Source organism: Chlamydotis macqueenii, chromosome 16 (genome assembly GCF_036417535.1).
Source record: "Chlamydotis macqueenii isolate bChlMac1 chromosome 16, bChlMac1.mat, whole genome shotgun sequence".
Taxonomy (NCBI): Eukaryota; Metazoa; Chordata; class Aves; order Otidiformes; family Otididae; genus Chlamydotis; species Chlamydotis macqueenii.
This window is the reverse complement of record NC_141571.1, coordinates 1571894-1599893: the sequence shown is the minus strand read 5'-3', so window position 1 is coordinate 1599893 and position 28000 is coordinate 1571894. Positions and strand designations below refer to the sequence as shown.

Sequence of the window (28000 nt, the reverse complement as noted above, 5' to 3'; positions counted from 1 at the left end):
GGAGCAGGTCATGGCGGCGGGGGCCGAGGAGGCGGCGTGGAGCCAGGCCTTTCTGCAGCGCCGGCAGCAGAGCTCGCAGGAGGCGCGGCACCGGCAAGCGGTGCTGCTGCGGAAGCTGCAGGCGAAGGTGAGTAGCGGGGGAGCTGCCGGGGCTGCGCTGCCGGGGCCGCCCTTCTCCGCGCCGCGCTCAGAGGGGACTCGGCGCCGGAGAGCTCGGGGGGCGAACGCGGGGGGCGAACGCGGGAGGCGAACGCGCGGGGACCCCCACCCGAGCCCTCCCCGTCGCTGCCTCCGCCTCTGCCGCGGGCAGGACGGCGCCGAGCCCGCAGCTCGGGGGAGGCCCCGGGACCCGCCCTGCTCCGCCCGGCCCGCCCAGGCCTGCTGTCCGCCTCCCGCTGCCACTTTCACCCCACCCGCCCCGAGCCTCTGGCCGGGGCTCTTCCGCCCTGCGCTCCACACGCCCGCCTCGCCAGCGCCTTCCCCTGCCCGCCTCAGCAGGGGCTGTCCCGTCTAGAGGCGCTTTCTGGCGGAGGCCCCCGGCTCTGGCCTGCTTCGCCCCGGGGCGCAGGAGCGCTGGCAGCCGCGGGGGGGGACCAGGCCTGGGCGGAGGCTCGGGGCAGGCCCTTCCCTGCCCGGTCCAGGGCCCGAGGGTGCTCAGGGTGCTGCTGGGAGACCGTCCTGCTCCTCCTGCCCGCACTTGTCTGCTGCGGCTGAACAGAAATCTGCCTTCTGCCGCGGCTCAGCAGGACTCTGGGCCTTCACTTGCTCCATACTGAAAAGAAATTTTGAAAACTCGTTTCTCAGACTCCAGGGACCCGCAGCACTTTTAGCCCATCCAAAGTACTGCTTTGGGGCACATAGTGGCCATAGGCCGGGCACAGCCTCGTCATTTGCCTGGCCATCACTGTCTTAGGATAAACAGATAGCACTACCTGGAAAATAAACCCTTTCTCAGTTTTCTTACTAGGAGGTAAAGGGAAGCACCCCTGTAGAGAAACGACTTCTTGTTGTCTTTATCAGCAGCATTGTGAAATGTACTGTGCTTGGTCCCTAAACACTTAGAGAAAGGCTCATGCAGGAAGAGCCCAGTCTCTTACAAGCTACCTTCACTCATCTTCTTTCTGTGTATCTATCTAGGTACTGAAGTACCGGACTCGGTGTCAAGAGTTGGAGCAGCAGCTGGAAGCAGCAGGGGTGAGTGTGCAGCTTGCAAACTGCAGAGAGTCCCTCTGGTGCTGGCTAAGGCCCCCAAAAAGCAGCTCCCCAAAGCAGGGACCGAGGAAAACAAGATTTGGCCGCCTGAGGCTTGCAGGAGGCCCTGCTCTAAGTTTGCCCCTCAGGCTTTTGCCCAGCCAGAGCCCTTCTGACAGCAGCCAGAATGGAGTAATGTTTGATCTGCAGTTTCCTCTCCATCAGTGACATCAGTCCGAGGTGTCGGGAGAGGGCTGTACTGCCTGCTACGTTGCCTGGCTGTCTCTGAAAATGAATCACTTGAAACACAGCATTTTGGAAGGCAGGAACGCTGCCGTTCAACATACAGAGCTGGCTCGGTGCTTTTCTTTCTGCTTCGCGGCTAAAGGAAACCTAGGAAACGCAGGAATTTGACTGCACTTTTCCTTTCTTCTTCAGGGATCCCTTGCAGGCAGGTGGGAAGCCAGAGAAGACCACGGCCTGGAGAAAGCGCTGCTTCAGTTGGAAGAGGAGCAGCAAAGGTACAAGGAAGAAGTGTTCCCTCCTACTGGGTATCCTGGATGCTCCTGGCAGTGAGGGAAAACCTGTCCGTGCAACCTGGTCGGCCCAAGGGAGGTGGATGGGCAAGCGCCTTTGAAAGGAGAAAGGTCCACAGTGTGTTCTGGTGCTGTGTGCTGCTCTGGTTTGAGCAGGAGGTTGTTCCAGGTGCCCTCCAAAGGTCCCTTTCCAGCCTAAATTACTCAATGATTCAGGAGGTGAGCAAATCTGGACAGTGCTAGAGAAAGGTGATGCATCCAATGATCAGCATGTAGAGGATGCAAGACGTTAACCGTGGGCATCATCAAAGTTGAAGGGGAAAGGGAAACTGAAATTGTAGATGGAAATTGTAGGCTCAAAGCAAGGAGAAGCAAAAGAGTTTGCTGTCACAGAGAGATCCTAGAAAGCACTTTCACCACCTCTCAGTTTGACACCAAAGTCAGGGTTGAAGGAGTTGGAAAATCCCGGGGCTGCTGCTTGTGCGTAGAACTTGTTCAGTGACTCCTTGCTGGTTCTCCCTTTCCAAGGTGTGAGAAGCTGGCAGAAGTGAACGCTCTGCTGCGGGAGGACCTCGATAAAGCCAGTGAGGTTAATTCAGCCCTCAAAGAAGATGTTGGAAAACTGACGGCGGATTGGATGAGGGCCCGGGAGGAGCTGGAAATGAAGGCGAGGGAATGGCGCAATGAACGTGAGGTAAGGAGAATGCATTTGGTTTCTGGCACAGAGATCTTGCTCTGTGAAAGTCATGGCCCTGTTGAGGATGTCTTGGTGTTGAGGAGCAGAATACAGGAGTGTGGGAGGGAAGAGTGTCAGCCAGTGGAGTCACAGCCTACCAGCTGTGACCGTACTGCCCGGTCTTAAAGACAAATGCTTGCTGTTGTTGCATGCTGTAGGGCAGTCACACAGGAATGCTTGTCTTTTTAATATTTCCTGAATCTCCATCTACAGCACTGGAGACCAGAGAGATCTGTGTGTTTTCAGATTCACAGTAGCCAGCAGAAGAACAAGACAGGCCTCACTTACCAGCGCCCTGCTAGAAGCAAATCTGACACTGGGCTTGGACGGGCTTGTCTTCGTCTTCCTCCACCAAGACTGTTAGACAGCTCTGCAAGATGAGATGAAATCTCATCAGTGTGCTTTGCTGCTAGCCAGTCCTGCAGGAGAAGCGTGGATGTTGCCTTCCAGGCAGCAAGGTGGCAGCTTTACCGAGGATGCTGCTGTGGTGCCTCTCCAGTCCTTGATGCCCCTGTGGGAATTGTTATGAAAGGAGACCTGGTGACGATGGTCGTACTCCCTCCTAGCTGAAAGACTTGGACACTGACAGCCCACGCTGAATTGGCGTTTCTTTTTGTCTTTGCACGTTTAGCTTTATGACAGCTACTTAAGAGGTGAACAGAACCGTCTACTCAGCCTGTGGGGCCAGGTGGTGACCTTCCGCCGTCACTTCCTGGCAATGAAGACTGCCACTGACCGGTGAGTAGAAGTTATGGGTGGATCTCTTGTGGAAAGCACGCAGCTTCCCTTCACACCTGATTTTGGAGCAGCCTTGATGTTCCTTTAGTTGCAGCTAAAGATGGGATGGCTCTTTGGCAGTCTGGAGCAATGCCGTTAAGCGTGCGTCAGGCTATTTTCAGATGCTGGTTTTCAGACAAAACTGAGGGGCTCGGGCTGGGAGTGGTGCAGGGGCCCTGACCAGGTGAACTTGACCATGGTGATGGTTGGGCACAGTGACACAGGCACAGGCATGTGTGCACCCATCGGGAGAGACTCACCAAAGCTGTGCGTGCAGTATGTAGTGGTCCCTCTTCTAAAGTCATTAAAATCTGCCTTACTGGCTTTCTTTTCCCACTGCTCCTGTTGGAAAGGTCGTTCGTGAATATATCTAGAGATATGTATGTCCCACCTCCCCGTTCACTCTTGTGTGATCTGGGCTTTTTTGTTACAACATTCTAGGCCTGAGCTGTTCATTGTGTAGGTATTGTCACGAGCCTCTTAGCAGTCCACGTGCTGATAACAAGAGGTCGCGGAAGGCTGATGCCCTACGTATAAAAGCGGGGCACCTTGGTAAAGTTCCTTACACCTCTTGGTGAGAATTAGAGTACGTGAATAAGATACAGCAAGAGCAATGATTAATAAGAGTCCTTGAAGCCTTCTGGCTGTGCCATACATTTGTTCCTCTCTCTGAGGAGAAAATAGAGTCATTCCTCAACCATCAAACAGACCCATGGCTCACCTGCCAAGATGTGTCCTGATCCCCAAGGGTCAGATGAACGATTCCTCCCCAACCAAGATGTCATCTTTCCTGACAGCTTTTACTGTTGCGCAATTCTGTGCTTCAGAAGTGAGTCACCTGATAAAGACGGTGGTGTGCACATCAGCTCTTGCTTTCTTCTTCTTCAGAGATTTGTCAGAGCTGAAGGCAGAGCAAATGAGGCTTTCTGGGTCTATACTTGTCAACTGCTCCCGCATAAGCTCCGGCGTACAGCTCTGCGAGGCCGTCACTCTGGGTAGACCTGTCCGGAAGGATCAGGCGCAGCAGCAAGTGGGACAGGAAAGAAGCCAGCAGACTTGGGAGGTGACGTGCTTGCAAGTCGAGGAGGACCTGGAGAAGAAGGAGCTTCAGGACAGGTAAAGGTGTTTTCCACTTTGCTATTGCCAACGTGGTCTTTTGTGGCTGCTTCTTGGATTCACAGATGGGCTGCGTTCACGTTGAAAGCGCACCCGTTCGGCACAGCCTTGTTTCTGTCCCCGGCCAAACTCTTGCCTTCGACAGAAGGGCTGGAAAAACCCCTCTGACTGCCAGAAGCTCTTCCAAGTAAGACAAGGCTGGAAAAGAGATTGTGTATTGCAGTGCTTTTGCTGTTAACTGATTCTTGGTGAGAAGCTGAGACCAGCATCAAGAGAGCTCTGTCTCTTACACAGCCCTTTTGATACCTGGGACTGTGCTAACGGGAGTTGGGAGGAATGTGCCCAGGACCATCATGAGCAGTGGAGCACCGCTGTACTGACAGTTCCTCACAAGACAGAGCACAGAAGGCCTTTGGGGCAAGAAGTGCCGTTCTGCAGCATGAAGCATAATAACCTGTAGAGATGAACGCTGCATTTGCTGTATTTTCTCTGCTGTGCTTCTGGGAGATGCTTAGCTCTTTAACAGGTGATGGTGTGCAATGCTTTTGGAATAGCACGTGGACCTTCTCTTCACAGGGTGATGGAGCTCTCAGCCTTGCTTGCACAGTCTCAGAAGCAGAACGAGGAGAAGGAGAAGACCATGAAAGCACTGACGGACGCCCTGGAGATTCTAGTATGTTTTGCCTCTGTCTGGGAGATAGCCTGGTGTTTGCTCTCCAGCCTTGGCACAGAGAGGTGTGGCTTCCTCAAGGAAGGAATGGTAATGATGCGAACTGTCTGGGAGCACCAGGCACATTGCCAAACCATTCCCTGTGTCTTTGGCACCTGTGGAGTCAGCCCAGGGGCAGGCAGTGGCAGGGGAGCTGCAGACAGCTCAGGTGTCTTCCTCAGGGGGCTGCACCAATGCTGTGCCTGTGGCTGTGAGTCTCTAGGGACCAAAGTTCCTTGGAACTGACAGCTTCTTGGCAGTGTGCAAAAACCAGCTGTGGGTCTTTCTGGTCCCAGTGTTAGCAAAGAGCAATTGCGTAGATCTGGGAAGGGCTGTACTGGAATCAGCAGGGCTGAGGCTCTACTGCTTTTCTCTCCTTGATCTCCACCTCCACATCACAGGTTTTGCCTTCAGGGGAGCTGTCTCTCTGCTTGCTTCTCCTCGCAGCGATGTGGAGCGATCTTCCCTGCCCCTTATTGCTTGTTTGTGCTCTTTCCCTGCCCATTCCTTGCAGGCGCTAAAAGAAGAGCTTTCTGCCAGGCAGGACTCCATCAATTTCCTGCAGCAGCAGCGCAGAGAGGAGGAGGAGAAGTGCAGGAAGCTGCAGCAAAGGCTTGAGCAACTGGAGGAGGAATGCAAGATGGCCAGCAGCCACCAGCAGCACCTGCAGTCTCTGGTAGAGGCGCTCAGCAGGTGAGTGTTTCCCCCTCCTCCTGCGTTCTAGAGGCAATCTGCTTCCAGTTCGGGGAGTTCAGAGGTGTTAGGAGCAAAGAATTCACCTGCCCTACCACGTGTGCCTCTGTTTGGCCCCTCAGCATCCTTCGGCCACTGCTTTTCGTGCTCTCCTGTGAATCCTAAGGCTGTCTTGGAGATTTAGAGCGATTTTCCAGAGATGCCTCCCTCACCACATGCTGCTTCTCTGCATTCTGTTCTTTGGGGCCCTTTCCCAGCCACTGCTTCTCACTGAATGAAGGCAAAAGCCTGCCTTCCTTTCTCTTTCCCTCTTCAGTTACCTTGTGAGGGGAAGAGCAAGTTCTTCCTTACCGTGCTCCCCACAACTCCCTCCTGGAATGATGAAAATGGGCTCTGTGACTCCTCAGGCCTCTTCATTCTTCTAACTGAGCCTTGTCTCTGCAGTGACTGTGCAAACCTCGAGAAAACCAGGGAAGAGCTCCAGCAACAGCTTGAAGTAGCGGAGCAAGAAGCCTCGCGTCTGCGTCAAAGTAACGCTGAACTGCGGCTGAAGGAAGATTCAGCCCAGGGGGAAAAGGTGGAGCAGCAAGAGGCGATGGAGAGGGCACGTCGCGACCAGGAGCTCCTGTGAGCGTTAGAGCTTTCTCTGGGCTGGGGTGGGCGTTGCTGGGCTTTAGGAGGCCCACCATAAACAAATGAGTTTGGCTGCTCGTTATTTGTAGCATAGAAGGGTGAAGGGAGGGCGTGGGCGGGTCTGGCTGCCAGCAGACGTACAGCATAGCTGCCTCCTTATGCTTTCTTTATGGGCCTTGAAAAAAATCCTTCCCAACCCGACCAGAGAGAACTAACAGGCAGGAAGCTGTTAAGTTGAGAGTACCGGAACTGTTCGGAAACATCCTGCGATTTCGGGAAGGTTTACGTTCTTGGTGATGAGTGTTTCGCCTGCATCACTGACAAAGAGTGATGCAGCTCTAGTCAGGAAATTCCAGCATTCTTTGGGTGTAAATAGAAAGCTGTTGGAAATCATTCAGACTGCTGTCTCTGGGACATTGTGTGTACTCTTGGTTTTGGAAATGAGAATGTTTTTACATTAAGAACTTGTTTGTCTTTCCCCTTCTCATAGACTGAAGGACTTAGTGGCACTCGAGGGAAAGCATTCCTTATTACAGAGTGAGCTGGTAGTCGCGAGAGAGACACTGGAGGAATCGCACCTTCAGAGGGATCTGCTGAAGCAAGAGAAGCACGAGCTTACCGTGGCACTGGAGAAGGTATGGTCACCTCCTGCCTAGGCAGCACTGCTGGGAGAGGGAGTTGTGACAGCAAGACCACCACAGATGCTGCAGATGCTGTTTGTGGCTCAGAAGACGAGGAAAATGCTGCGGTGGTTCTTGGGAAATGGTGATCAGACCACGCAGGCTCTTTGGAGGAGTCAGACTCCACGAGCCTATGGGGAACGCTGAACTGGGAGCATGTCAGAGACACAAAAGGGGGTCTGGAGCATTTGTTTTCGTGTTGTTCTTTTGTCTCTTCAGGCAGAGCAGGCAGTAGCAGAGTTGACAGGCACTCAGAATAAGCTGAGAGCTGAAATGGCCGATCTGCGTGTTGCAACAGCGAACATGAGCACTGTCAACGAAGCTCTTGCACTGGATAAAGTGCAGCTGAACAAACTGGTGCTGCAGGTGAGCAGAGTGGCCAAAGATCTTGCCAGGTGTTCGTCTCCAGCTGCTGCTTGTTCTCAGACTTCTTGCCTTCAGACAATAGGACTGAATATGGAGATGTTCCTTTTTCTGTCCAAGCCAAACCTTCTCCACAGTCAATCTGACTGTATTTTATTTCCTCTGTGCTTCTGTGAGTGTAGCTGGAGCAAGAGAATGAAGTTCTCTTGGGCAAAGTGGAGGAGATGGAGAGAGGAAAGATCTCTGACCAGGAGCAGCTGAACTTGTGTAAAAGAAGAGATGAAGAGCTCTGTGCAGAAAAAGCCCACCTGGAGCAGCTGCTGAAGGAAGCAGAGGAGCAGCAGGAGGGGCTGCAGCTAGAGCTGGGGATGCTGGCAGAGGAGAAGGCAGAAACTCAGGAGAAACTCAGCCAGGTGAGACCAAAAACCTGGTGCTTCTGGGTGGGCATTTGCTTGGCTCAGTGAAGCTGTTGGATTCTGCAGTGTTTTTGTCAGAGACACTTGGTAGTGCTGGAGGTCAGCAGGCTTTGTTTACTTCTTTTTGGAAACGCGTTGATGGCTGGCGGAGATATTCTGCAGTTCTCTGAGCTGGCCTCTACTGCTACAGATTCTTTTAATCCGCCTGTGTTGGCCTCTTTTTTGGCTTTGGATAAGCTGCAAAGAGACGACTGTGGTGTTGATGAATCTGAGTGGGCCTCCTGCTCTCACTTGTGGCAAAAGAAACAAACTGTGTAGCTCTGAATCCTTTTGCTGAGGCAAAAACTGGAGCTGCATGTTTCTATTTATGCTTTTTGTTGTGAAGTCTGCAACTTTCAAAACTGCCCTTGTTTGGGCCTCGAGAGCGGGACGAAGCCGCAAGCCAATGTCTGCGGTCTTGTGCTGCTAAGAATGGGAATGGCAGCTTGAAATTGTTGGATTTCTGTTTTATGACATACACGCAACTTTGCGGCAAGGACTGGAACGGTATTTTGTCGCGCTTTCAGGTTTACCGCCAGCAAGAGTTGGCCAGCAGTGATCTGGAGCAGTTGCGCCAGGAGTCCTCTCGCCAAGGGCACGCGCTGGCCACGGTGACCAAAGAGAAGGAGTTGCTGGTGCATGAGAAGGCTGCCCTAGAGGTGCGACTGGCAGCCCTGGAGCGGGACAGACAAGGCCTTTCAGAGCAGCTGGCAGAGGCCAGGTAAGGGCAGGGAGGAGACCCTAGGCAGGGCATTATTTGATGTCTGTCATTACAAAGTGGTCATCATCACAGGAGGAGTTATTGCATCCTCTGTGCTTTTCAGGTGGTTTCACCTTCCATGGACAGAAAATCTTGAGGGGGAAAAAAAAAAGTATACCATGATTTGAAAGTTATTTTTCCTGAGAGCTACAGCTAACAGAGCTCTCCTGAGCCTTGGGCTCATGTTTGTGCCCTCTTTCACATTCCTGTGTGAAGTCCAAAGCAAGCCAGCCTGGCTCTGCACTCAGTAATAATTACACCGTGCAGACGTTGAGTGAAACCTGAGGGTTCTCCCTGGTTCTGGTGTCTTGTTCTGTGCACTGGAACAGAGATCTTTCCTTATCGAGGAGTTTGACGTGGCATCTTCAGAATTCAGGGCTGTTCCGTGTGGACGTTGTGAGCAGGACACTGCTGTGTGGGGTGAAGTTGGAGGCTCATGCTGAACATCTTGAGGGCCTTCTGTTTCAAAGGTGACTCTTGTTAAGTATGGGGCAGGACCTAGAGCTGGTTACACCAGCAGCAGGGAGAGCTCTTTGGAATTCTCGCCAGTCTTTGGGAATTCTTGCCCATCACTGATGTGTGGGGCCTGTACTCCTCACCCTGTGCTCTTGTGAGGCAGAGGTCATGGAATAGTTACACAGGGAAGGAAAAGGATTCTTTGCTTCTCCTGTGTTGGGTTTCTAAGGTCAAATGTGGCAAGATCTGCTTTTAAAACAAGGGAAAAAAAGTATTGAGATGTTTGTCCTCCTCGTTTTGGAAGACTCCTGCACTTGCAGAGCTCTGCAAATGATGTTGTAGAGATTGTTTGTCAAGCTTCTTGACTTGTACGCTTTACCACCCCAGAGCGTGTTGGTAGCAAGGCTGATAAACACCATTGTGACTCTGTGTTTCTTGAGAGCTGCTGCTGCTTCTCTTATTTGATCCAGCTGAGTTGTTTTGTCAATTGTTGGGTTGTAGTTCTTGTCCACAACTTTTATTGCTGCTCCGGCTTCCAGGGGAGAGTGCAGCCAAAGGTGCAAGGTGGAAGACGACGCATTTTGAATTTTGAGCTATCTGGAAACAGCTCTTCACTCCCTCCCAACGCCTCTGAAACTGACGGGACTGGCCAGGTCTTATCAGAGCACAGGGGAAGTGGAGGACTCTTAATATTTGATCATATCTATTCCATCTAGAAGCTGTCATGAGAACAGAGATTGGCAGTACATTAAATGTTGAAATGGTTGAGGTCTGTGGATGTACCAGGTTGCATCTGCAGTCCCACAGCTTCCCTTTGCAAGAGTGAGAAGTCGTTAGGGCTACGGCCTACCACGTTAGAAATGGATAGGTGTGGTTCAGGTAAAATCTAGTTACAGTTTCTTACAAATGCTGCTACGAGCATGCCGTTTTTCTGTATCATCTGATGGATTTCTTTAGTCCCTCTTGGACACAGGGAGTCTGGAAAACGACCTACCTGTCCGTACACTACGAACATCATTGAAAAGTCACGAGTCAGGCAGGGAAATACTCTTCTTCTGCCCCGCTGCAGAGCAACTGGGAAGTGCTGATGAGATAAGGGCTGTGAGCAGAGCCTGGGCTTCTGCTTGCTGGCACAGACTTTGTGGGCACAGCTACCCGCGTGCCATAGATCACACAACAGCAATTTAAGATTTGCCTGCTGAGACCAAATGGGGCTGGGCTTTGTGTGCCAGGCTGGGTCATAAAGAAAGCCTGGACGTTCCCTCGGAGGGGCCTGCATTGCTATTTTAAATCGTAAAAACATGCTTTCTGTATACAAGTTTCCATGCAACTCAGTTTCTGTACTCAGATGTAAGGATCTATGATCTTGAATGACTTGGAATGAGTGCCTGTGGGCGTCAGGAGCAAGAAAGTCATTCCTCTGCGTATTCACAACTTGCAGCTCAGTGAAGGAGACCCTGGAGTGCAGCCTGTTTGAGGCTCAGCAGCACATATTTGAGCTGGAGATCGCCAGGAGTCAGCTGGAAACCCAAGTTCACGCAGTCACGCAGGCCAAGGAGGTGACCCAAGGTGACAGCTTCATGCGCTTTGTTTCTGGTGATCCCCCTGCCCAGGGAAGGTGCTGTGAGAAGAGCTCTCTGTCCGCAGTGCTTCTGAGGAGTGAAGGAGCTGGAGAAACATCCCTCCTACACTGAAATAGAAATGGCTTAAACGTCAGTAAAGTCCGAACAGTGTTTATGTAGACTGAGTCTTGCCTTTTGTGGTGTTTGCAGGGGAAGTGAAGTGCCTTCAGTGTGAGCTGGAAGCAGAGAGGTCTCGCATGAAGCAGGAACGGGACACCATGGCCCAACAGCTCTTGGAGGCAGAGCAGCAGTACAACAGTACGCTCAAACTTTGGCAAACGGACCATGACGTGGAAGTAAAGAAGCTGCTGCAAGACCTGGTAGGGAACAAGATGCTTTGCATTCTTCCAGGCAGCTTTGTGGGCTGGCTGGAGGAGAACAGCAGCCTGGGCATGGGAAATGGCAGCAGTCATCTGCCACAGGCCACACGTCGCCAGGCCAGGCAGCAGAGCCAGTGGCTCCTACCTGAAGGCACGTGAAGACCCCCAGGACTGTGCGGGGACAGGAAACGCAGCCACAGATTCGGTGTTGGGCGTTAAGACGAGTTCAGGAGAAGGCTGGGTGGTCCCCAGCCAAAGCAGGGCAGCACAGGGGCAGGATCTTGGCAGACTCCCCTCTGCCATGAAGGGGCAGGCCTGCCAACTGCCGTCACAGGAGCTTTGTTCCCTGCTTTCTGTCCTTTCCCGGGTGACAGAGGGATTCTCTTTGGGCTTGACGCATACGGAACAGGTCCCTTGTTCTTCCTGGGACTTCAGCTGGTGGCCTGTCTTGTGAGCAGGGCATGGGGGTACTGGGCGCTTTCTCACCCTGCAGGCCACCTGCGCCTTGTCATCGATGAAAAGGGAGGTGAGCTTTGAAAACAGAGCCTGGGAGAGCAGAGAGAATTCCTGAGGCGAGAGGTGCTAGGGAAAGAGGCAGGCATCAGAGAGGGGAAGGGAACAGCTCCTTTTCTTCCACCTGCTGAGCCTCCTTTGCAGTTCCTTGACAGGCCGTGAGTTCTGGAGGGCACAAAGGCAGGAGTGTGCACTGTTGAGGTGGGGCTGTGTGGGAGGGATGAAGCTTCAGATGGTTTTTGAGGAGCTGGGCTGGGACTGCATCTCAAAGTCTTTTCCTGCCCTCATCAGGCAAGCGAGCGGGAAGGGCACCGTTCCAAGCTGCAGGAGATGCTGCAGCAATGGGCAAAGGAGAAGGCAGAGGCAGAAAGGGAGCACGAGAAGCAGCTGGTTGATATGGAGCAGAAAATTGCTACCCTGCAAGCTCAACAAGAAGAGGAAGTAAGCAGAGTTGAAAATGCCATGCAAGAGGTAAAGAGCGTGGAAGGAGAATTTGTGTGGGTTTTTGCGAGGCTGGAGCTGCGGGAGATGGCTGGATAGCAGGCTGTGTGGAGCTGCCCTTTGTGTTTTCTGCACTGAATTTGGTTAGGTTCAAGGTGAGGTGGAATCTTTGGTTCTAGGAACAAGAGACCTCTCATACGAAGCCAAGCAGAGATGTCACCTTTCATTTTGGACTTTTGTGCTGCTGTTGTGGGTTGGTATTTTTAAGATTGACCTCAGAGTAGGTTCACTGTTTTCTTAACGGTCCTCTTCAGATGCTTTTTGTACCCTCAGTCAGGTTATTAAGGATGTAACAGATATGTTTACTGATAGGTGTATATAGCCTGAACTGAATTTAAGTCCAAAGGTTTTAGGTCTGAATCTCCACAAGGATGAGTTTTTTGTATTTCATGGTATGGGTTGGGGTGTCAGTATTGTTGAGAAAAGAAAACATTTTTTAAACACTCCTCCGAAATATTTCTAAGTAGTGAAACAGAAGTGTCTTCTGGGCTGTTGCTGGTCAGGTATTTTGTGCCCAGATTTCCTGTGCCAAAGCAACCCTGTCATACACCGAGAGTCCTCCTTGTGTCCTACCCGCAGTCCTCTTTATGCAGACGGGCTAGGGACGGCAGGACCCCTACCTGTGTCTACGGGTCTTGAAATGACAGGACAGCAAGCCTGTCAGTCTTTGAAACTTTCCGCACCAATCTTGTAGGGGAAATTTAACCCTGTTTTGTCTTTATTTCTGTGCAGCTGCTGCTAGAAAAGCAGCGTGAGAAGGATGCTTTGTTAGAGACGCTACTCCAGACTGAGGGAGAGCTCAGAGAAGCCTGCCAGCAGCGAGAGCAGCTCAGGCAAGAGGTGGAAGAGCAGCGAGAGCAGGGGCAGGTAAGTCCCACTAGTAGGGCAGATTGAAAGAAGAGGCAGTTGGCACCTGGGCATAAGCTGAGAGGGAGACTGAGAGAAGCCAGGTTACAGAGTGAAGGGCAGCAACAAGAAAAAAAACCAAGCGCTGTGACTGAGGATGCAAGGACTGCTGTAGGCGTGGAAAGCACAGAGCCTGGTAAGCTCCAGAGACCAGCAGCAGGAAGGAAGGCTTCCAATGGAAGCAGAGCTGGGTAGAAAAGCAGAAAGAAGTGGCTGAATGAATGTGATTTTGAGACAGAAAGGAAAAAGCTGGAGCTGATGGCAGGTCCCAGTAACTTGCTCTCCGTTTGTGTTTACAGAACATCACAGAAAAGCTGCAGGCAGAGCTGCGGGAAACTCGGAGAACGATCAAGGCAGAGGAGAACAGGCACAAGGAAGAGATCAAAACCGTCAAAGAGGAAGTGAATATCCTTCTTCAGCAGAGGGGTGCTCTACAAAAGCAGGTGACTGAAACAGCAAGAGCAGCTCCATCCATCAGACAGGGGCTCTCTGCCCTTCTTGCCTTTGCGTTGCAGAGCAGCAGGCTGATGGGGTAGTCCCGCTGGTGGCCATGGCACTGTGGTCTCCATCTCAGCTGCTCTGAAGGAGACTTACTGGTCAGCTGAATCTCAGCTGCTGCCCTGGACAGACGGGCTGGTCCTTTTCCTTGTTTGCCAGCAGTCGTCAGAATGGATTTCTGCTGGTCTTGTGGTTTAAGGTGGTTTTTCAGATGAGCACGGTGATCCACTCTAGATTTTTCAGCAAGTCAGCTGTATCTATTGTGACTCTGGTGCTCTCGTGAGAGGGTGACATTTCAAGTTGTTCTTTCCCTTTTGTCACAGTAGATGATATGGTTGACAGGGACAAACTGCATCTTTGACTGCTTTGTTGCGTTTTACTTGAGGTGGAAGAGTTGACAGCTCAGCTGGCAGCCTCTGAAGATTCCCAGCGAATTATTGGCCGCAAAGCTGAGCAAGATCTGAGTGAGGCACAGGAACTGTCAAGGCAGAAGGTGCTGGAGGTTGTGCACCTCCAGAAGATCCTGGAGGAGAAGAGGAGTCAATGGGAGGAGGTAGAACATCAGAACAAGGAGCTGCAAGTGTGTCTGCAGTCCTTGGAGGGGGAAAGGAGTCGTTGGGAAGAAGTGGAGCGTCGTAACACAGACCTTCAGGCTTCGTTGAAGGTCCTTGAGAGTGAAAAAGCCAGGTAAATGAAAGCCTGTGAGACCCTCCATACTGTTTAATGCATTCCCTCTTTCAGATCTTTGCACATACAAGTGGTTCTGGCAGCATTTCCTGAAAAGTGGAGTTCTGAACTATTCACGCAGATATGTTTCATTCTCTTGATGTTGTGTTTAATTTTCTTTTCTTCTAATCCTTCAATTACAGTTTTTCTGAAGACAGTGGCTTTTGGAGTAGTCCTTTCCTTAAAAGGAGGGGTTCTGTTAGGTCAGCATGTTAATACTGAAACTTTCAGGGGTTGCAAACCTGAAACACACCAAAGGAGGCAGTATGAGCTGCAGTGTAATGAGTGAAATCAATCTGTCAGCTCTGCCAGTAAACTTCAAACATTTGGGAGCTTTGATTGGCAGAAGCCATCTTAAAATCTTGTCTTTGAAGTAAGATTCCCCTCTGAGGCACCCAAGAAAAGAGAATGTTTCTTATTGCTATCTGTTTCTTCGTTCCTCGAAAACATCCCAACAGGTGTCTGGAGAGGCTCGAGCAGGGTCCCTCTTAGCCTCAACAGTTACGGATGTTACTGACTGTCCAAGGAGTTCAAGAAAGAAGAGAAAGGGTAGGTAGGCTACTTCACCTGGTAAAGTTCTGCCAGTCTTCAACAGAGATCTTCATTGAAGAACAGAAAGAAAAGACAGTGCACTCTTGCTTCCCCTCTGAGAAATCCTGCATTTTATATAAGGATCTGAGTATTTCCTCCAAGCCTCCATTACCACTTCTATTGGCCTTCCTTTCTCTAGCTGAAAGCAATATGGGTGCTGGACAAAACTCCCCCAAAGATCACCTTGCTGTCAGTTGCTGCTGTTCCTACCAGGATGTACAAGCTACAGGAAGAAAATGTCTCTTCATTCCTGACAAAACTTTTCCCTTGGAGTCTCGTTAGTCAAAAGAACTTTCCTGTTCCCTAATGTCCTAATTTCAAGACTTTGTTATGTTGCTATATACATTCCCCTCTTGAAAAAGGTGTGGTATTTAGCCAGTAATTCACCTTTCTTCTGAGGAAGTAAGCACAGTGGGCACGTGCTTGGGTGTAACTGCCTACCTGGCTTAGGACTGAACAAGCAGCCTAGTTGTTTAGACAAACAGCAGACAAAGCGACTTTCCACTTGGCGGTGGAAGTCCTAAGGGTTTATTAAATGTTATATCATGTAGTAATGAGTTGCACGCTCTCTCTTTCAGGCTGACTCTGTCTCTGGAAGAGAAGGAACTGAGCCTCAGAACCCTGGAAGAAAAGAACCTTGCCCAGCACAGTGAGATGTCTCAGCTTCTTTCTGCTTTTCATGAGGCCCAGCAGCTCCATTCAGACCACAGAAGAGAAATACAAGAGCTCAACAACCAGGTGACCTATGCACTAGCATCCTCTTCTCCAGGGACATAAATACCACCTTCAGCTTGTAGGCCCCAACTTGTTTCCCCTCCCGACAACATACACTCCTGTATTCTGCCCAGAGACTTTGCACATTTAGGTCAAGGCTGGATCTGCTCTGTTCTGCCTATGTTTTTCCCTGTTTTATCATGATTCATGGCATTGAATCTCTGAGGAGAAACAGAAGATTCCTTTGGAGCTTCTCAGTATCTCTGTTACAAGTGTTGTCCCCAGATGGTGTTTCTGCCTCAGTTTGGGCACTGAGCAATATGGTGAAACAGAAGTGGTTACTGCAGTCTGTGCAAGGTACTTCCATCTCAGCCAATTCGTCTGGCGTTTTGGAGATGCACCATAAAGGATGCTGATTGTCTCCTCTTGTACTCCCAAGCGTCCCTGGCAGCCCCACTCTCTCAAGCAGGGATGCTTGATCTGCAGCCACCCCTCTCACCCTTTCTCTCACACATGCTCACACACACACAGAGCTTCATTTCTGAGGTTGGAAAGCATGAAAGCCTGACAGTTGGACCATTCCTTTGGGGACAGGGAAACTTCCTTTTGGCCCCTCAGCCTCCAGATACCTGTTTCTAGCTTCTTTTGCTCAGTTTGAATCCTTGACTTTGTGCCTTCTGTTTCCAGTCTTTTTTTTGCTTGAAGGAATTTCTCCTTCATTCCTTCCTCTGCTTCGTGCTCTGCTGCCTTGGTAGCAGCACTGTCCCTGAGGCTCTGTGCATCTGTGTTACAGGTACAGTCACTGCAGGAGAAGGAGGCTGGCCTGGCAACTCGAGAGAAACAGCTGCTACAGGATCTGGAGGACTCCCGAGCGGGCAAACGGTGCTTGAGGGACTCTTTGCATGTGCTGGAGGCCGAGACGTCCGAACTGCGTTTGAGGCTTTGCAGCACAGAGAACAGAGCAAAGGCATTGGCCACGGAGTGTCAGCAGGCTAACAGTGCCCGCTGTGAAGCCCAGTCCCAGCTGGACAAACTGCACTTGGTTCTCCACCGCATGATCTGTGACAGCAAAGACTCAGTCACCTGGAGATCAGGCAAGTGTGGGAAGCTGGGTTGACAAATCTATAGAGCACGTACAGGAGAGCAGATGGCAGGAGGGGTGGTTCTTTGTAATCCCAATATGATAGACTCATCCCTTCAGTTTAGGCTGACTCAAGCCTTGGGAAGTCTTGAAAGCCTGACATCCCAGCAGAGAGACAAGTCCGTGTTTGTATGTGGAGGAAGGACCAGTATCAAAATGAAATAGGGCTCAAGTCATGTCAAGTCACATTCTTCCTTGGGGCAGCACTGACTGTAGTGGTCAACAAAATAATGTTTAACCTGTGACACATGTCTTGCTGTAATGTGAGCTCTAGGACGATGTCAAAGGCACTACCACCTTCTCCTGTGTATAAAGAGGTCTTGTTTGTTGGAGACCCTTCAATCAAAGCTTGAAACAGAATGGTTTCTCTCTTCAGAACAGGATCATGTCTGGGGCCTAAATGTTTCTCAGGCCAGGGACCTCCCTGCAGAGCTCACAGTGGACAGAGTGGCAGCAGCCCTAGAAGACCTGCGTCAGCACCTGAAGCAGACTCAGCAAGATCTGGTAATGTGCCTCTAGTGCGCTCAGAAATCCTGTCCCTCTGCAGGGCTGCACTGACAAGCAGAGTGCCAAAGCCAGAATGGGTGTAAGTTCCTGTAGGCTAGGTTGCCTTGCTTCCACGGGGAGAAAGGAGAATCATGATCGCATCTCCCATTACTGTCCAAATGCCCCCTCCCACCTTGGCTGTTTCTGCCTTAGTGCCTCCTCCAGCAGTGACTCTGTGAGGTGATAACTTCTCTTCTTACCTCTTCCAGAATGATGCAAGCAAGAAGATACAGGACTTGGAGCTGGAACTGAGCGAGAGGCAAGCTGAGAGGGACCATTTCAGTGCCCACAATCAAGAGCTGCAGAAACAGTTGGCTCATAGCCAGGAAGGTACAGCTTCTCCTTTCCAACCCACTGACCCCATCCTGTCTTACCAGCGGGGATTTCTGATACCACACAGAGGAAAAGTGCAGTGCCCGGAGATGGGAGGAGGAAAAAAAAACAAGGATGAGACTGACTTATAGAACTACCAGTGAAAGCTTTTTGTAGAGAAAGATCCAGTGGCTGGCAGTGCATCTAGCTGTGCGACTGGTGATACGTGTGCAGAGGTGGTGCCTCTCGGGTCACTTGTCACTGCTAAGTAGATATAGCTTGATGCCTCACAGCGTACTTCTCTGTGTGCTCTTTAAATCAACCAGCCTGGAGAAAGACTTCTCTTTATCGACTCCCTTTTTCTCTTACATGGCAGATTCACAGAGCATTAGTTCCGTGTTTAAACTGCTGTGTTATTGCATCCTTTCTTCTGTTGCTTTTCCTAGTTCTCTGGTACCTTCTGCTTTTGCATCCTTCTTACCTGTTTTCTTGCTGATATTGATTCGGTTTCTAGGCTCACAGCCATAGCAAACAATTTCTTACTTCCCTAGCCGCTTCTTTCTTACGCCTTTGGCAACACACTGACATGAAGTTTATCTATAACTGGTTTTCACATCTAACTAGTCATCTCTTCCTCTCCAGGCCATCCCAGAGGCTCCAGGGCTATTGACCTCTCTATATCATAGCTGGACAAGTATCCCTGCTCCTTTCTCTGTCATTGTTTTCCCACTCTCCACATCAGAATTGCTTTTTCATCTCATTGTCTTGTTTTCCTTGTTTCAGACTACAGGAACAGGGAGGTGTGGGCATTGTTCATTGCCTCCCCTCAGGCTGTCCCCTGCTCCTGTAGTGCCTTTACCTGCTCAGTATTTCTTCATGTTCCCTCTCTGAGATGGAACTGTTGATCACTTTTCAGACTCTTTACAGGAGAGTTTTTTCCAGGCCTTAGATCATTGCTTTTTCTGGAACATTGTAGTTTTTACTACATACATTACATATGATAACAGCTTATATACTTTAAGTTCTGCCATTGAATGGATGCTGTTTGTCCCACTGGTCACTTCTTTCCCTCTTCAGTTCCTGTTTATTAGTTTAGTCTATAGGTTTAGTTTTAATTCCTGTCTATGTGTAGTCCTTCTTGCTTCAAATCTCAGTACCAGTGTGATGCTCAATTGTTCTTGCCTTGCTGTTGTCCTAGTATCACCGAACATTTCCTTTCTTCTTTTTTCTGCCAGAGCACAACACATTCCCCAGCATTCTTTTGGACTAATACCTCAAAGTGCATCTTCAAGCGTGACATTGATGTCTGCTCTTTTCTCTGCAGTCTGTTAAGCCTTCCTGGTCAGTTTAACTGTGTCATAGTCAGTCTTCACATTTGCTGCTTCTTCCTTTTCCTTTAGGGCACTGGATCTGACTCTTACCTACTGACTCTGTCCTTGTTTCACCGATGTCAGTTTTTCCCGCTTCTGTGAGTGACTGCCGCGAGTGGGTGATTCAGATCGCTTGAAGAACCGCTGTCAAAAGTGTTAGTAAAAGGGGTTTTAATATGATGTTATACAAGTGTGACTTAACAAAGTTCAGTGGCAAGGTTCACTCTATTAATTACTGCATGGGAAAACATACAAAGGAAAATTGCATTACACTCAAGTTAGAATGATTCATAGAGAGACCGGAGATGCAGAGGGTAAGGAGGACTTCCCCATGTTGAGTCACAAAGTTCAGAGTGGACCCCCTTGCTTTCTAAACTCCTTCTCAGAGAGCAGTCTAGGTGCAGCTGGATCCAGACTTAGTCAGCGGTTTATGTCTAAAGGATTATATATGCAACATTTATATAGTGTTTCATTAGCATCAATTCAGCATGCAGACAGAGTTGCCATGGCAAAATCAAAGTTCTCATACTACAGGGTTATGCGCGATGTCGGTCACGTACCAAAGATGTGCCACTGGTAAAAGGTCTCTCTGCTTGAGGAGCAACGTTGAGAGGTGTCCCAGCTCAAAGGGAGATTGCTGCCATGCTGCCTAGCAGGGAGTGCTTAAAGGCGACTCACTTAGGCTGTCATATTTGTGAAATAAAGTGATTGGCCTGGAGTCAAATTACCTATGATGGGGAAAGATTTGCGTGAGAATCCTTATACCCACAGCTTTCTTTGTTCCTTGATAGATGAGTCTTGGAAGAGCCACCCACTCTTCATGCATTAATCGTGTGGTCAGTGTTCCAAGCTCGTATGCCTCGATGCTCACTGTGCCACTCTGCTCCTTTCTGCAGAGCCTGGAAAACAGAGAGACAGGCAGATGAGAAAATGGTGTTTTCTCTGTAGGATGCAGATCAGTTGGGTTTTGCTTTGCTTTTCACCTTCTCCTTCACCATTACTGTTGCAGAGACACAGGTGGCAGAACACCAGAAGAACTCTCTACAAGCCACCTTGCAGGAAGAGACCACTGCTCTAAAGGAGGAGGCTATGACTCTACGTCAGGAGGTGACATCTTTGGAAAGCAGACTTCAGAGCACTGAGAAGCAAAGAACGGATGTCCTGGTGAGGCTGGCAGATGCCCTAAAGGGCCATTCTTATGTATTTTTTGGCCATCGGTTAATAATTCTAAGGAGCAACTTTTTCCAGTGGAGAGCTGATTTTGCGTGGTGGTGTACAGGACCTGTACAAATCTGAAAAGATACAGAGTACGCAAATGCTGACCAAGTTGCCCTCATTTTTCTCCTTCCTTCCACTCATCATTCCTTGTTTCCCAGACTTCTGCTTTCCTGCCAGGCCGTGTAGCTGAATTAGCAGGGCCATCACCTTGGGTGACAGTCCAGAAAGGAGGGATCGTTAACATGACCGGTATCACAGAGTATGTGGAGAGACCACAGACCACTACAAGAGCAAAAGAATATTATTTATGCCAGTGGTAGTTTTTTGGTTTAACTTTTCCAACTGCATTATTCTGAATAATTAGAAAAAGATGCTGTAGTTACATAAAGCTCAGTTATGATTCAGGGTGTTTATTTTCCTCAATTATAAAGATTTCTGCCCTTGAAGCTTAAGTCAAAGTAATTTTCAAACATGTCCCTATTTACGTTGCATACTTTGGGCAATTATTTGTGTCCAAATCCATGTTTAGATTTCTAAATATCTGGGTCTGGAAAAAGGGGTGAGAAGGCAAAGTTTGCTAATAATAGAAAACTGTTCAACATTGCCCATCTGAGGGGCAGACAGTGGGGAGGAAATAAAGAAACTTGAGGGGAAAAAAAAAAAAAGTACTGATCTAACGAAATAGGTATGTCTGCAAGGGGAAAAGAAAACTAGTCCTGTCTTGAAAAACAGAATTACAGACTGTGATCTGACCGTAACCCCTTTAAGAGGGGACAGTGGGGTTCTAGAGGATAAAATGAAATGTTGGGGTGGTCCTCAGAAAAAAAAAAAAAAGGAATTCAAATGTTGTTCTCTTTCCCCTCCTAATAGAAAGAACATCATCATGCCACTGCCTAAATCATGCTTAGTCTGGACTTTAAATCCTGGCTGCAGTTCTGGCAGCTCCTCCCCAAATAGAAGAGGAGAAGGGCAAAAAGGAAGATGGGAGTGGCAGAGTAAGCTGAGAAGTCCGCAGCCTAAAGGATGGCACAGGACAGGTCTACAACATCCTGAGAGACAGGGAAGGAGAGAGCAGTGCTTGTTCACTCTCTTTTCCAAGAGATGAACAAGAGCCGTCTGATGAAGAGAGACCCATGCTGCAAGAAAATGACAGGAGGTGGTCCACTTAGAGCAGAGCAGACCTCTTGGACTCCTTGACAAAGGGTGTTGTAAATACAGCAGGTCTACATGGGGTCAGGAGGAGACCGTGAAAGGTCTCACGAGCTGGAGCAGTGCTGGTGGTCGGGGAGGTACCACATAAGTGTACCCCACTCTCAGGCTTTCTTCCCTGGGTGTGCACTTATAGGCACCGTTACTTACAGGATACAAGCCTAGACATATGAGCCAGTGCAGCAGTTTTTACACAATCAGTATTTTCCCACTGCTCCTTTACAATGACTCCAAAACTGAGTTATGGACAGACTGTGATAAATACAGTACAGTTCTCAAATCTTTTTTGAGTGAAGCAGAAATTTTCCATGGAAAAGGGAAACCAAATGAATAGCTTGAATTTTCTACAAAAAGCTCAGACTTCAGCCCTTGACTGCCACTGGAGCAGGAGGTCAAATCATGTAGGAAAAGCAAACATATATTGATGGAATTACTGAATGTTTTTTCCTCCACGTTTTGCAGCATGAACGGGACAGACTGCAAGCACTTAAGCAAAAACTGGTATGGGAGCTCAAACTTCTTCAGGAATCAGTCACAGCCTCTGAAACCCGAGCAAATACGGTAACAGAGATGAATCACTGCCTTGAACAAGAACTCCAAAGTACATTGTTTGTCTTAAAAATGAAAAATGAGGAAGTGGAAACGCAGTGGGAGAAAATCCAAGTGCTCCAGAAAGAGGCAGTAGGGGGAAAAGCTTTGCAGGAGTCTCTCACTCAGGTGACTGCCCTCCTGTCAGAGAGGGAGGCAGAAATGAAGTTGTGCAAGGAACAGATGAGAGTGCTGGAAGAGCAGAAAGAAATGCATCAAACTACCCTCGATCAGGTTATTAAGGACATGAGAGAGAAAAAGCAGGAGATGGCAGCCCAGCAAGAACAGATCCAGGAGCTGGAGAAGCAGCAAGAAAAGCAAAGGATTGCTGTAAGCAACATGAGGAAAGAGCTGGAAGAGAGAGACCAGCAGATCAGATCTCAGCAAGAACAGATCCAGGAGCTGGAGAAGCAGAGAGAAATGCAGAGGAGTGCTGTCAGCAGGATGAGCAAAGAGCTGGAGGAGAGAGACCAGGAGATCAAACTCAAGGAGGAAGAAATAATGATTCTAGAGCAACACGGTGCATCCGAAGTAAGAAATCTGCAGGTCGATCTTGATCACATGAAAGGAAACTTGAAGGACAAAAACTTAGAACTTACGTCTCTGACTCAGCAGATCCAAGAACAGGAAATGGAGAGAGAAGACGCAAGACTTGAACACCTGCAAGCAGCTCTTAAGGACAGAGAGAGGGAGTGTGATTCTCAAAGGGATCAGTTAAGACTCTTGGAGCAATACAAGGGACAGCAAGAGGGGTATCTGCAAGACCTTCGTGATAAAGCAGAAAAGATGACACTTTGTTTATCTGAGAAAGAACAAGAGCTTGAGTCACAACAAAACGAAATCCAGGAAGCTGAAGAAGTCATGGAAATGCAGTTAAGGACTGTCCGTGACCAACTGGAGCAGACCTTAGAAACCGTAAAAGAAAAGGACAGGCTCCTAGACAGCCAAGAGCAACAAGCAAGGAGCTATGAGGAAAAGACAGAGGAAGAGCTGGCCGTCTTGCGCAGAGACTTAGAATACTCTTCGGCAGTGCTGAAACGGAAGGATTTAACAATTGAATCTCAGAAGGAACTGATTGAGACCTTGCTAAAAGAACAAGAAGACTCTGAACAGCAGAAGGAAATTGTGCATCATCTTGAAGCGGCACTAAAGGAAAAAGAGCAGGAAATGTTATCCCTTAGGAAGCAATGCGAGGCATGCAAGGCAAAGGAGGAAAAGCATGAAGCTGAGCAAGCAAATCTTCAAGCAGCAAGACGGATTGTGAAAGAAAGAGAAGTCCAGATCGGGGATCTGGAGGAGGCCATCTCTAAGCTTCAACAGCAGAAGGAGGAGGCAGCGATGCAGACTAAAGCCATACTGCAAAAACTAGAATGCGCTGAATCTTCCCTAGAAGCTCGAGATGAAGAGATAGTGTCTTTGCAGGAGCGTGTCCAGGACCTTCGAGAGCAGAAGGAGCTGGAAAGCAAGCAGGCCAAGAGTCTAGAGCAGGATCTAGCCAGAATGAGCCAGACCTTGAAGGAGAAGCATTTGGAGCTCCTCAAGCAGGCAGAGCAAATGAACATGTTGCAGCTTTGTGGCGAAAGCAGGGAAGCAGCCCTAACATCATGCCAGCAGCGAGTGAATGTGCTTGAGGAAGCGGTGAGGAAGAGAGATGAAGACAGGGAAAGCCTTCTGCAAAAACTGCAGCGCCAAGAAGAAGAACTGAAGACCTTGCAGAATCTCCAGCTTAGGCTAAGCGAGAAGAATGAAGAGCTTGGACATCCCAGAGAGCAGGAGAAGCTGCTGGAAGAAGCCTTGCATGAGAGGGGACGAGTGACGGAGGCTGAAGGGGAGCTGAAAGAGTTAGAAGAGGAAATGAGAGGTCTTTGGGAAGAGCTCCAGCATGTCCGGCAGACTGTGACAGAGAAGGATGAAGAGATCAAGCAGCAGAGAGACAGAGTCCGGTATTTGGAGAAGACTCTGAGAGGGAGAGAAGGAGAGCGTAGAAGGCAGAGTGAACTCCTGAAGCAATTGACATCAGGTTTGCGATGGAAAGATGGAGAGGACGCACTACGGAAACAAATCCAGAAGCTCCAAAACTGGCAGGAGGAGGAAGCAGAGAAGAGGAGAGTTCTCCAGGAGAGAGACAGTCTCTTGCAAAGGCAGAAGGAGCTAAGCCAACAACTGGCAGAGGAGCGGAGAGCAAAGGGGGAAGAACTGGAGCGTGTGATTGCTGTTTGGAAGCGGAGTGAAAGCGGAGAAATGGAATGGAAGGAGAAGGCACAAGCACTGACTCTTGCCCTTACCGAGAGCGAAGCGGCCAATGGGACTCTGAGGGAAGAGGTAGCCGTCCTGCAGCGCATGGTTTCGGAGAGGGACAAGGACCGGTTCCATCATCAGGTAGGCAGCGTGACTGCTCATCAGTCAACTCAGATGTCTAGAAAGGATTCTAAGGGCGTTGCCCATAAAGATACGGGAAGATCTATTCCCAGAAACAGCTGACCTGCTCGGCCAGCGAAAGCATGGCTGCCGGCAGCAGGCTTGCCTGTCTGTGCAGCTCCGCCCAGAGACCATTCACCTGCCGGCACGTTTTCTGTCAAGCCCAGAGCTCCTGAACGAACTACGGAGCTTGCTGTTAACATTAACTGCAGTCCACAAAGTTGGGGGTGGGTAATTGGTTCTCCTCTCTCTCGGCAAGCTGAGCCAACGTGTGGTGGTTAGGATTTGGCATGGAAAGGAAGGGGCACAGGTGACCAGACTCAGGTACTAAACTGAGCAGCACTCGATAGCGGTGGCTGAACAGCGGCTACACTGATGGTGCTTAGAGGAGGCTTTCAGAGACTGAGGTTTCTGAGGCAGAGCTTTTCCAGCGTATGTGGCAGCAGCTCCCATAATCTCCTCTCTGAATCCCCGCAGGCCATTGCAGAGGGGGAGCAGCTGTCGTGGCTCTCGGAGAAGAGACTCCTGTCGCAGCGGCTGGAAGGTCTGCAGCGAGCAGTTGCAAGGCTGGAAGTTGAGAAGACGGAGCTGCAGCAACTGAATGCTGAGCTGGGGAGGACTCTTGAGCAGGTAAAACAGGCTTTCCCTGCCTCTGCAAAGCCTCACGCGCCTCTGGAACACAACACGTTGCCACAGACGGCCCTTTGGAGTCCGCTGCTTGTTTCCTCCCTCTCCCACTTTGCCCTCTGGGTGCCCGCTTTTGTGTTTTCTCTCTCTTCTGGCACCCCACTGCCTTCTCAACTGCGCATTCACTCCGCTACCGCCCTTCCTGCCCCAGCGTCCCCATACCCACACGTTTGACGCTCTTGTCTCAGGAACCGTTTCCTCTGGCTCTTTCTCTGCCATAGTCCCCTTCGAGTGCTGTTTGCCCTTGCCGTTCTCTGGTGCAATTCACAGTCTCTGAGCAGAAATCTCCTTGCCACGATGAGCTGAGGTCCTTTTGCTCCTTGTGTGGGGGCAGGTTTCTGTGACCCTTTCTCCTGTCCAACGTGCAGGTGGAACGTGAACGGAGGAGACTGAGGAGACGTTGTAGGGGTCGGTCGCCACCAGATGCGTGCGGATCTTCTCTCTCTGACCAGCACAAGGTGCCTGCTGCTAGACAGGTGAGAACAGAATCTTACTTGGTGGGAGGAGGCTCTGGCCACACAGCGCAACGATGGCAAAACCCAGTGGCAGCAGCCCCCCGGTACAGACCTGATAGCAGCCCAGTCTCGACCGTGGCCCTGGCCAAGCTGGAGACCAAAGAGAAATGCTTGTGTTTTCTTCACAGGAGGAGTCTCCCGTGCGTGGCAGTGGTCGGTTAGCTGAGCTGCAGAACCAGGTGAGGAGGAGGAAAGCTCTTGTCACAAGCTGCTGGGGCTGTACTGAGGGGCCCAGCTCTGCACCATGCTACAGCCCGAGCTTTGTGTGGCTGTGGGGAAGGGAGCACAGCAGGCAGGGGAAATATCCAGCCAGACGCAGCTGTTGGCCACAGCCAAACAACTTCATTCACCTGGGTCTGCTCTCTGACTTGCCTGAAGGTCCAGCAGGGTGGGAGAGGGCTTGGAGGAAACTGAGGAAACTGGAACTTGCTGGGAGAGAGGGAGTCCTCTCAGGATGTTGAGTCTGGCTCATCTTGTTGACTCGTTCTGTTTGCCCTGGGCTCCCGTAACGGTGGAGCTTGCACCAGTACGTCCCAGTAGGGGACTGAGTCAGAGATGCTGGGAACCTCTTACTTCCCCCACCAGCAGGACCAAGTCTTTGTCAGGGCTGGAGTTAGAGGGTGCGTCTGCCCCGACAGCTGGTACCGCGGGGCTACGGCTGGTCCTGACAGCGTGGGCTTGTCTGAGCTCAGCCTCTTGCCTCTTCCAGGTGTCCCTTCTGCAGACGCAGCTGGCACAAGAACGGAAATACAAGCGGGATTATATTGAGCGCTGTGCCAAGACCAACCAGGAGCTGTCACACCTTCACCAAGAGCTGTCTTGCTCCTTGGCAGCTGTAGTGAGGGAGCCCAAAGCTGCTGTCCTGGAAGCAGAGACCTGGAAGCTGGATCGGTCTCTGAGCCGTACCTTGGCATTAGTATCTCTGGACCATCAGTCTCCTGAGAGACAGCCGTTGGTTCAAGAGCCAGATCCAGTAGTAATGAGGACCTGAGGTAGCAGTGTTCAGCAAAAGGTGGCGACCTGCTGTAGTAGCCTTGGTTCAAGGCATGAGTCCCAAAGTAAGACAGAAGTTCAGAGCACAGTGCTCCCTGCAAGCTCCTCAGCACTGGTGGGACAAAACTGGTGCTGGCTTTTGTGGATGGGGTCTGTCACAGGCCTGGAAAAGCAGATGGACCTGATGACCAGGTAAAAACTTCTTGCTTTTCCGAAGCACTCCATCATAGCACACCTTGTCAGTCTCCACACGGCCTTCCACATTAGAGTGTTCCTCTCAGTTTCTGTACTATATAAAAAGATTTTCTCTGCTTTTATTTTCTTTAATACACTTACTTATTCAAAACACTGCAGTCTCTGAGCAGAAATCTCCTTGCAATGATGGCCAGTTGCTCCTCCACTCGCTTCAGCAGCTGCTCTAGGTGCGCTTTCTCTGGACAGAGCTCTTCATTTGTGTCTTTTATAAAAGTTCAGCTTCTCCTGGTCAGAGATCGTTGCTTTCTCCATTTCATCCACTTTACTTGATAGGTATTAGAAGGCCACTATAAGGTGTCCCCAGAGCCTTCTCTTCTCCAGGCTGAACAGCCCCAGCTCTCTCAGCCTGGCCTCACAGCAGAGCTGCTCCAGCCCTCTCATCATCTGTGTGGCCTCCTCTGGATCCTCTCCAACAGCTCCAAGTCCTTCTGATATTGGGGGCTCCGGAGCTGCATGCAGTGCTACAGAAGGGGTCTCACCAGAGCGGAGCAGAGGGGCAGAATCCCCTCCCTCGACCTGCTGGCCACGCTGCTGGGGATGCAGCCCAGGATGTGGTTGGCTTTCTGGGCTGCAAGTGTGTGTTGCTGGCTCATGTTCAGCTTCTCGTCCACCAGCACCCCCAGGCCCTTCTCAGGGCTGTACCTTCAGGAGGTACTGAAGTAGGTGAGAGAGAGGAAGAGCCAGAGGAAAGCTCCTGTCCCTAATCTCATGCAGTACAGCCATGTGCCAAGCTACAACTACTGTCTTGCAGAGGCAGGTACACAAGGAGGGTTCTGCTCCTACAGATCAACGTGGGAAGAGGCCTTCTGTTACCACCAGTTGACACTAAAATGGTGTGAGAAATCATTCTGTGTCCTTTCACTGACTACAGAGGGGCCACTGAATGTGCATTCAGACTTGGTGCCACCTGGTGACTGCTCAAGGTAGGGAAGATAGGAAAACAGATGTGCCCTCAATGTCTCTGTGCCACAACAGGGTGCTCCAAGCCTCATAGTTAAATCTGAAGAAACATTCAAGGCCAGGTTGGACGGGGCTCTGCGCAACCTGATCTGGTTGGAGAAGGCACTGGAGACAGAATTCCCAGAAATGGGAAAGGTTGTCAGCCATCACTTCCTGCCAGCTGGCCATGTCCCATCCCCAGTGGGGCCCTGCACTTCCACATGCAAAACTCCCCCAGCCTCCCATGGCAGGTACTCACCCAGAGGCCTGAGCCTGACACGATGTGGGGGGCTGCCAGGGAGGGGTTGCGCCC

General features: G+C 50.4%; 1 protein-coding gene across 3 annotated transcripts; it reads left to right on the top strand.

The window, feature by feature from the left end:
- The first annotated feature begins 10 nt into the window (after positions 1–10).
- LOC147598682 (centrosome-associated protein CEP250-like) lies at positions 11–26849 on the top strand. Of its 3 annotated transcripts, XM_086761043.1 has the most exons (22): positions 11–127; positions 1138–1194; positions 1630–1712; positions 2256–2421; positions 3095–3201; positions 4129–4356; positions 4933–5033; positions 5467–5758; positions 6203–6385; positions 6882–7026; positions 7291–7437; positions 7617–7847; positions 8417–8610; positions 10547–10674; positions 10878–11047; positions 11852–12031; positions 12794–12928; positions 13408–13410; positions 24776–24928; positions 25354–25461; positions 25629–25679; positions 26210–26849. In XM_086761043.1, exons 1-22 carry the CDS (start codon positions 11–13, stop codon positions 26489–26491), a joined length of 3261 nt encoding a protein of 1086 aa, XP_086617169.1. In that variant the 3' UTR covers positions 26492–26849. The 3 variants fall into 3 exon arrangements, with proteins under 3 accessions (XP_086617169.1, XP_086617168.1, XP_086617167.1); XM_086761042.1 differs by lacking the exons at positions 11–127; positions 1138–1194; positions 1630–1712; ... (13 more) ...; positions 12794–12928; positions 13408–13410 and adding exons at positions 17014–17141; positions 17393–17513; positions 19875–20029; positions 21755–24259; XM_086761041.1 differs by lacking the exons at positions 11–127; positions 1138–1194; positions 1630–1712; ... (13 more) ...; positions 12794–12928; positions 13408–13410 and adding exons at positions 17399–17763; positions 19875–20029; positions 21755–24259.
- Positions 26850–28000: the final 1151 nt, after the last annotated feature.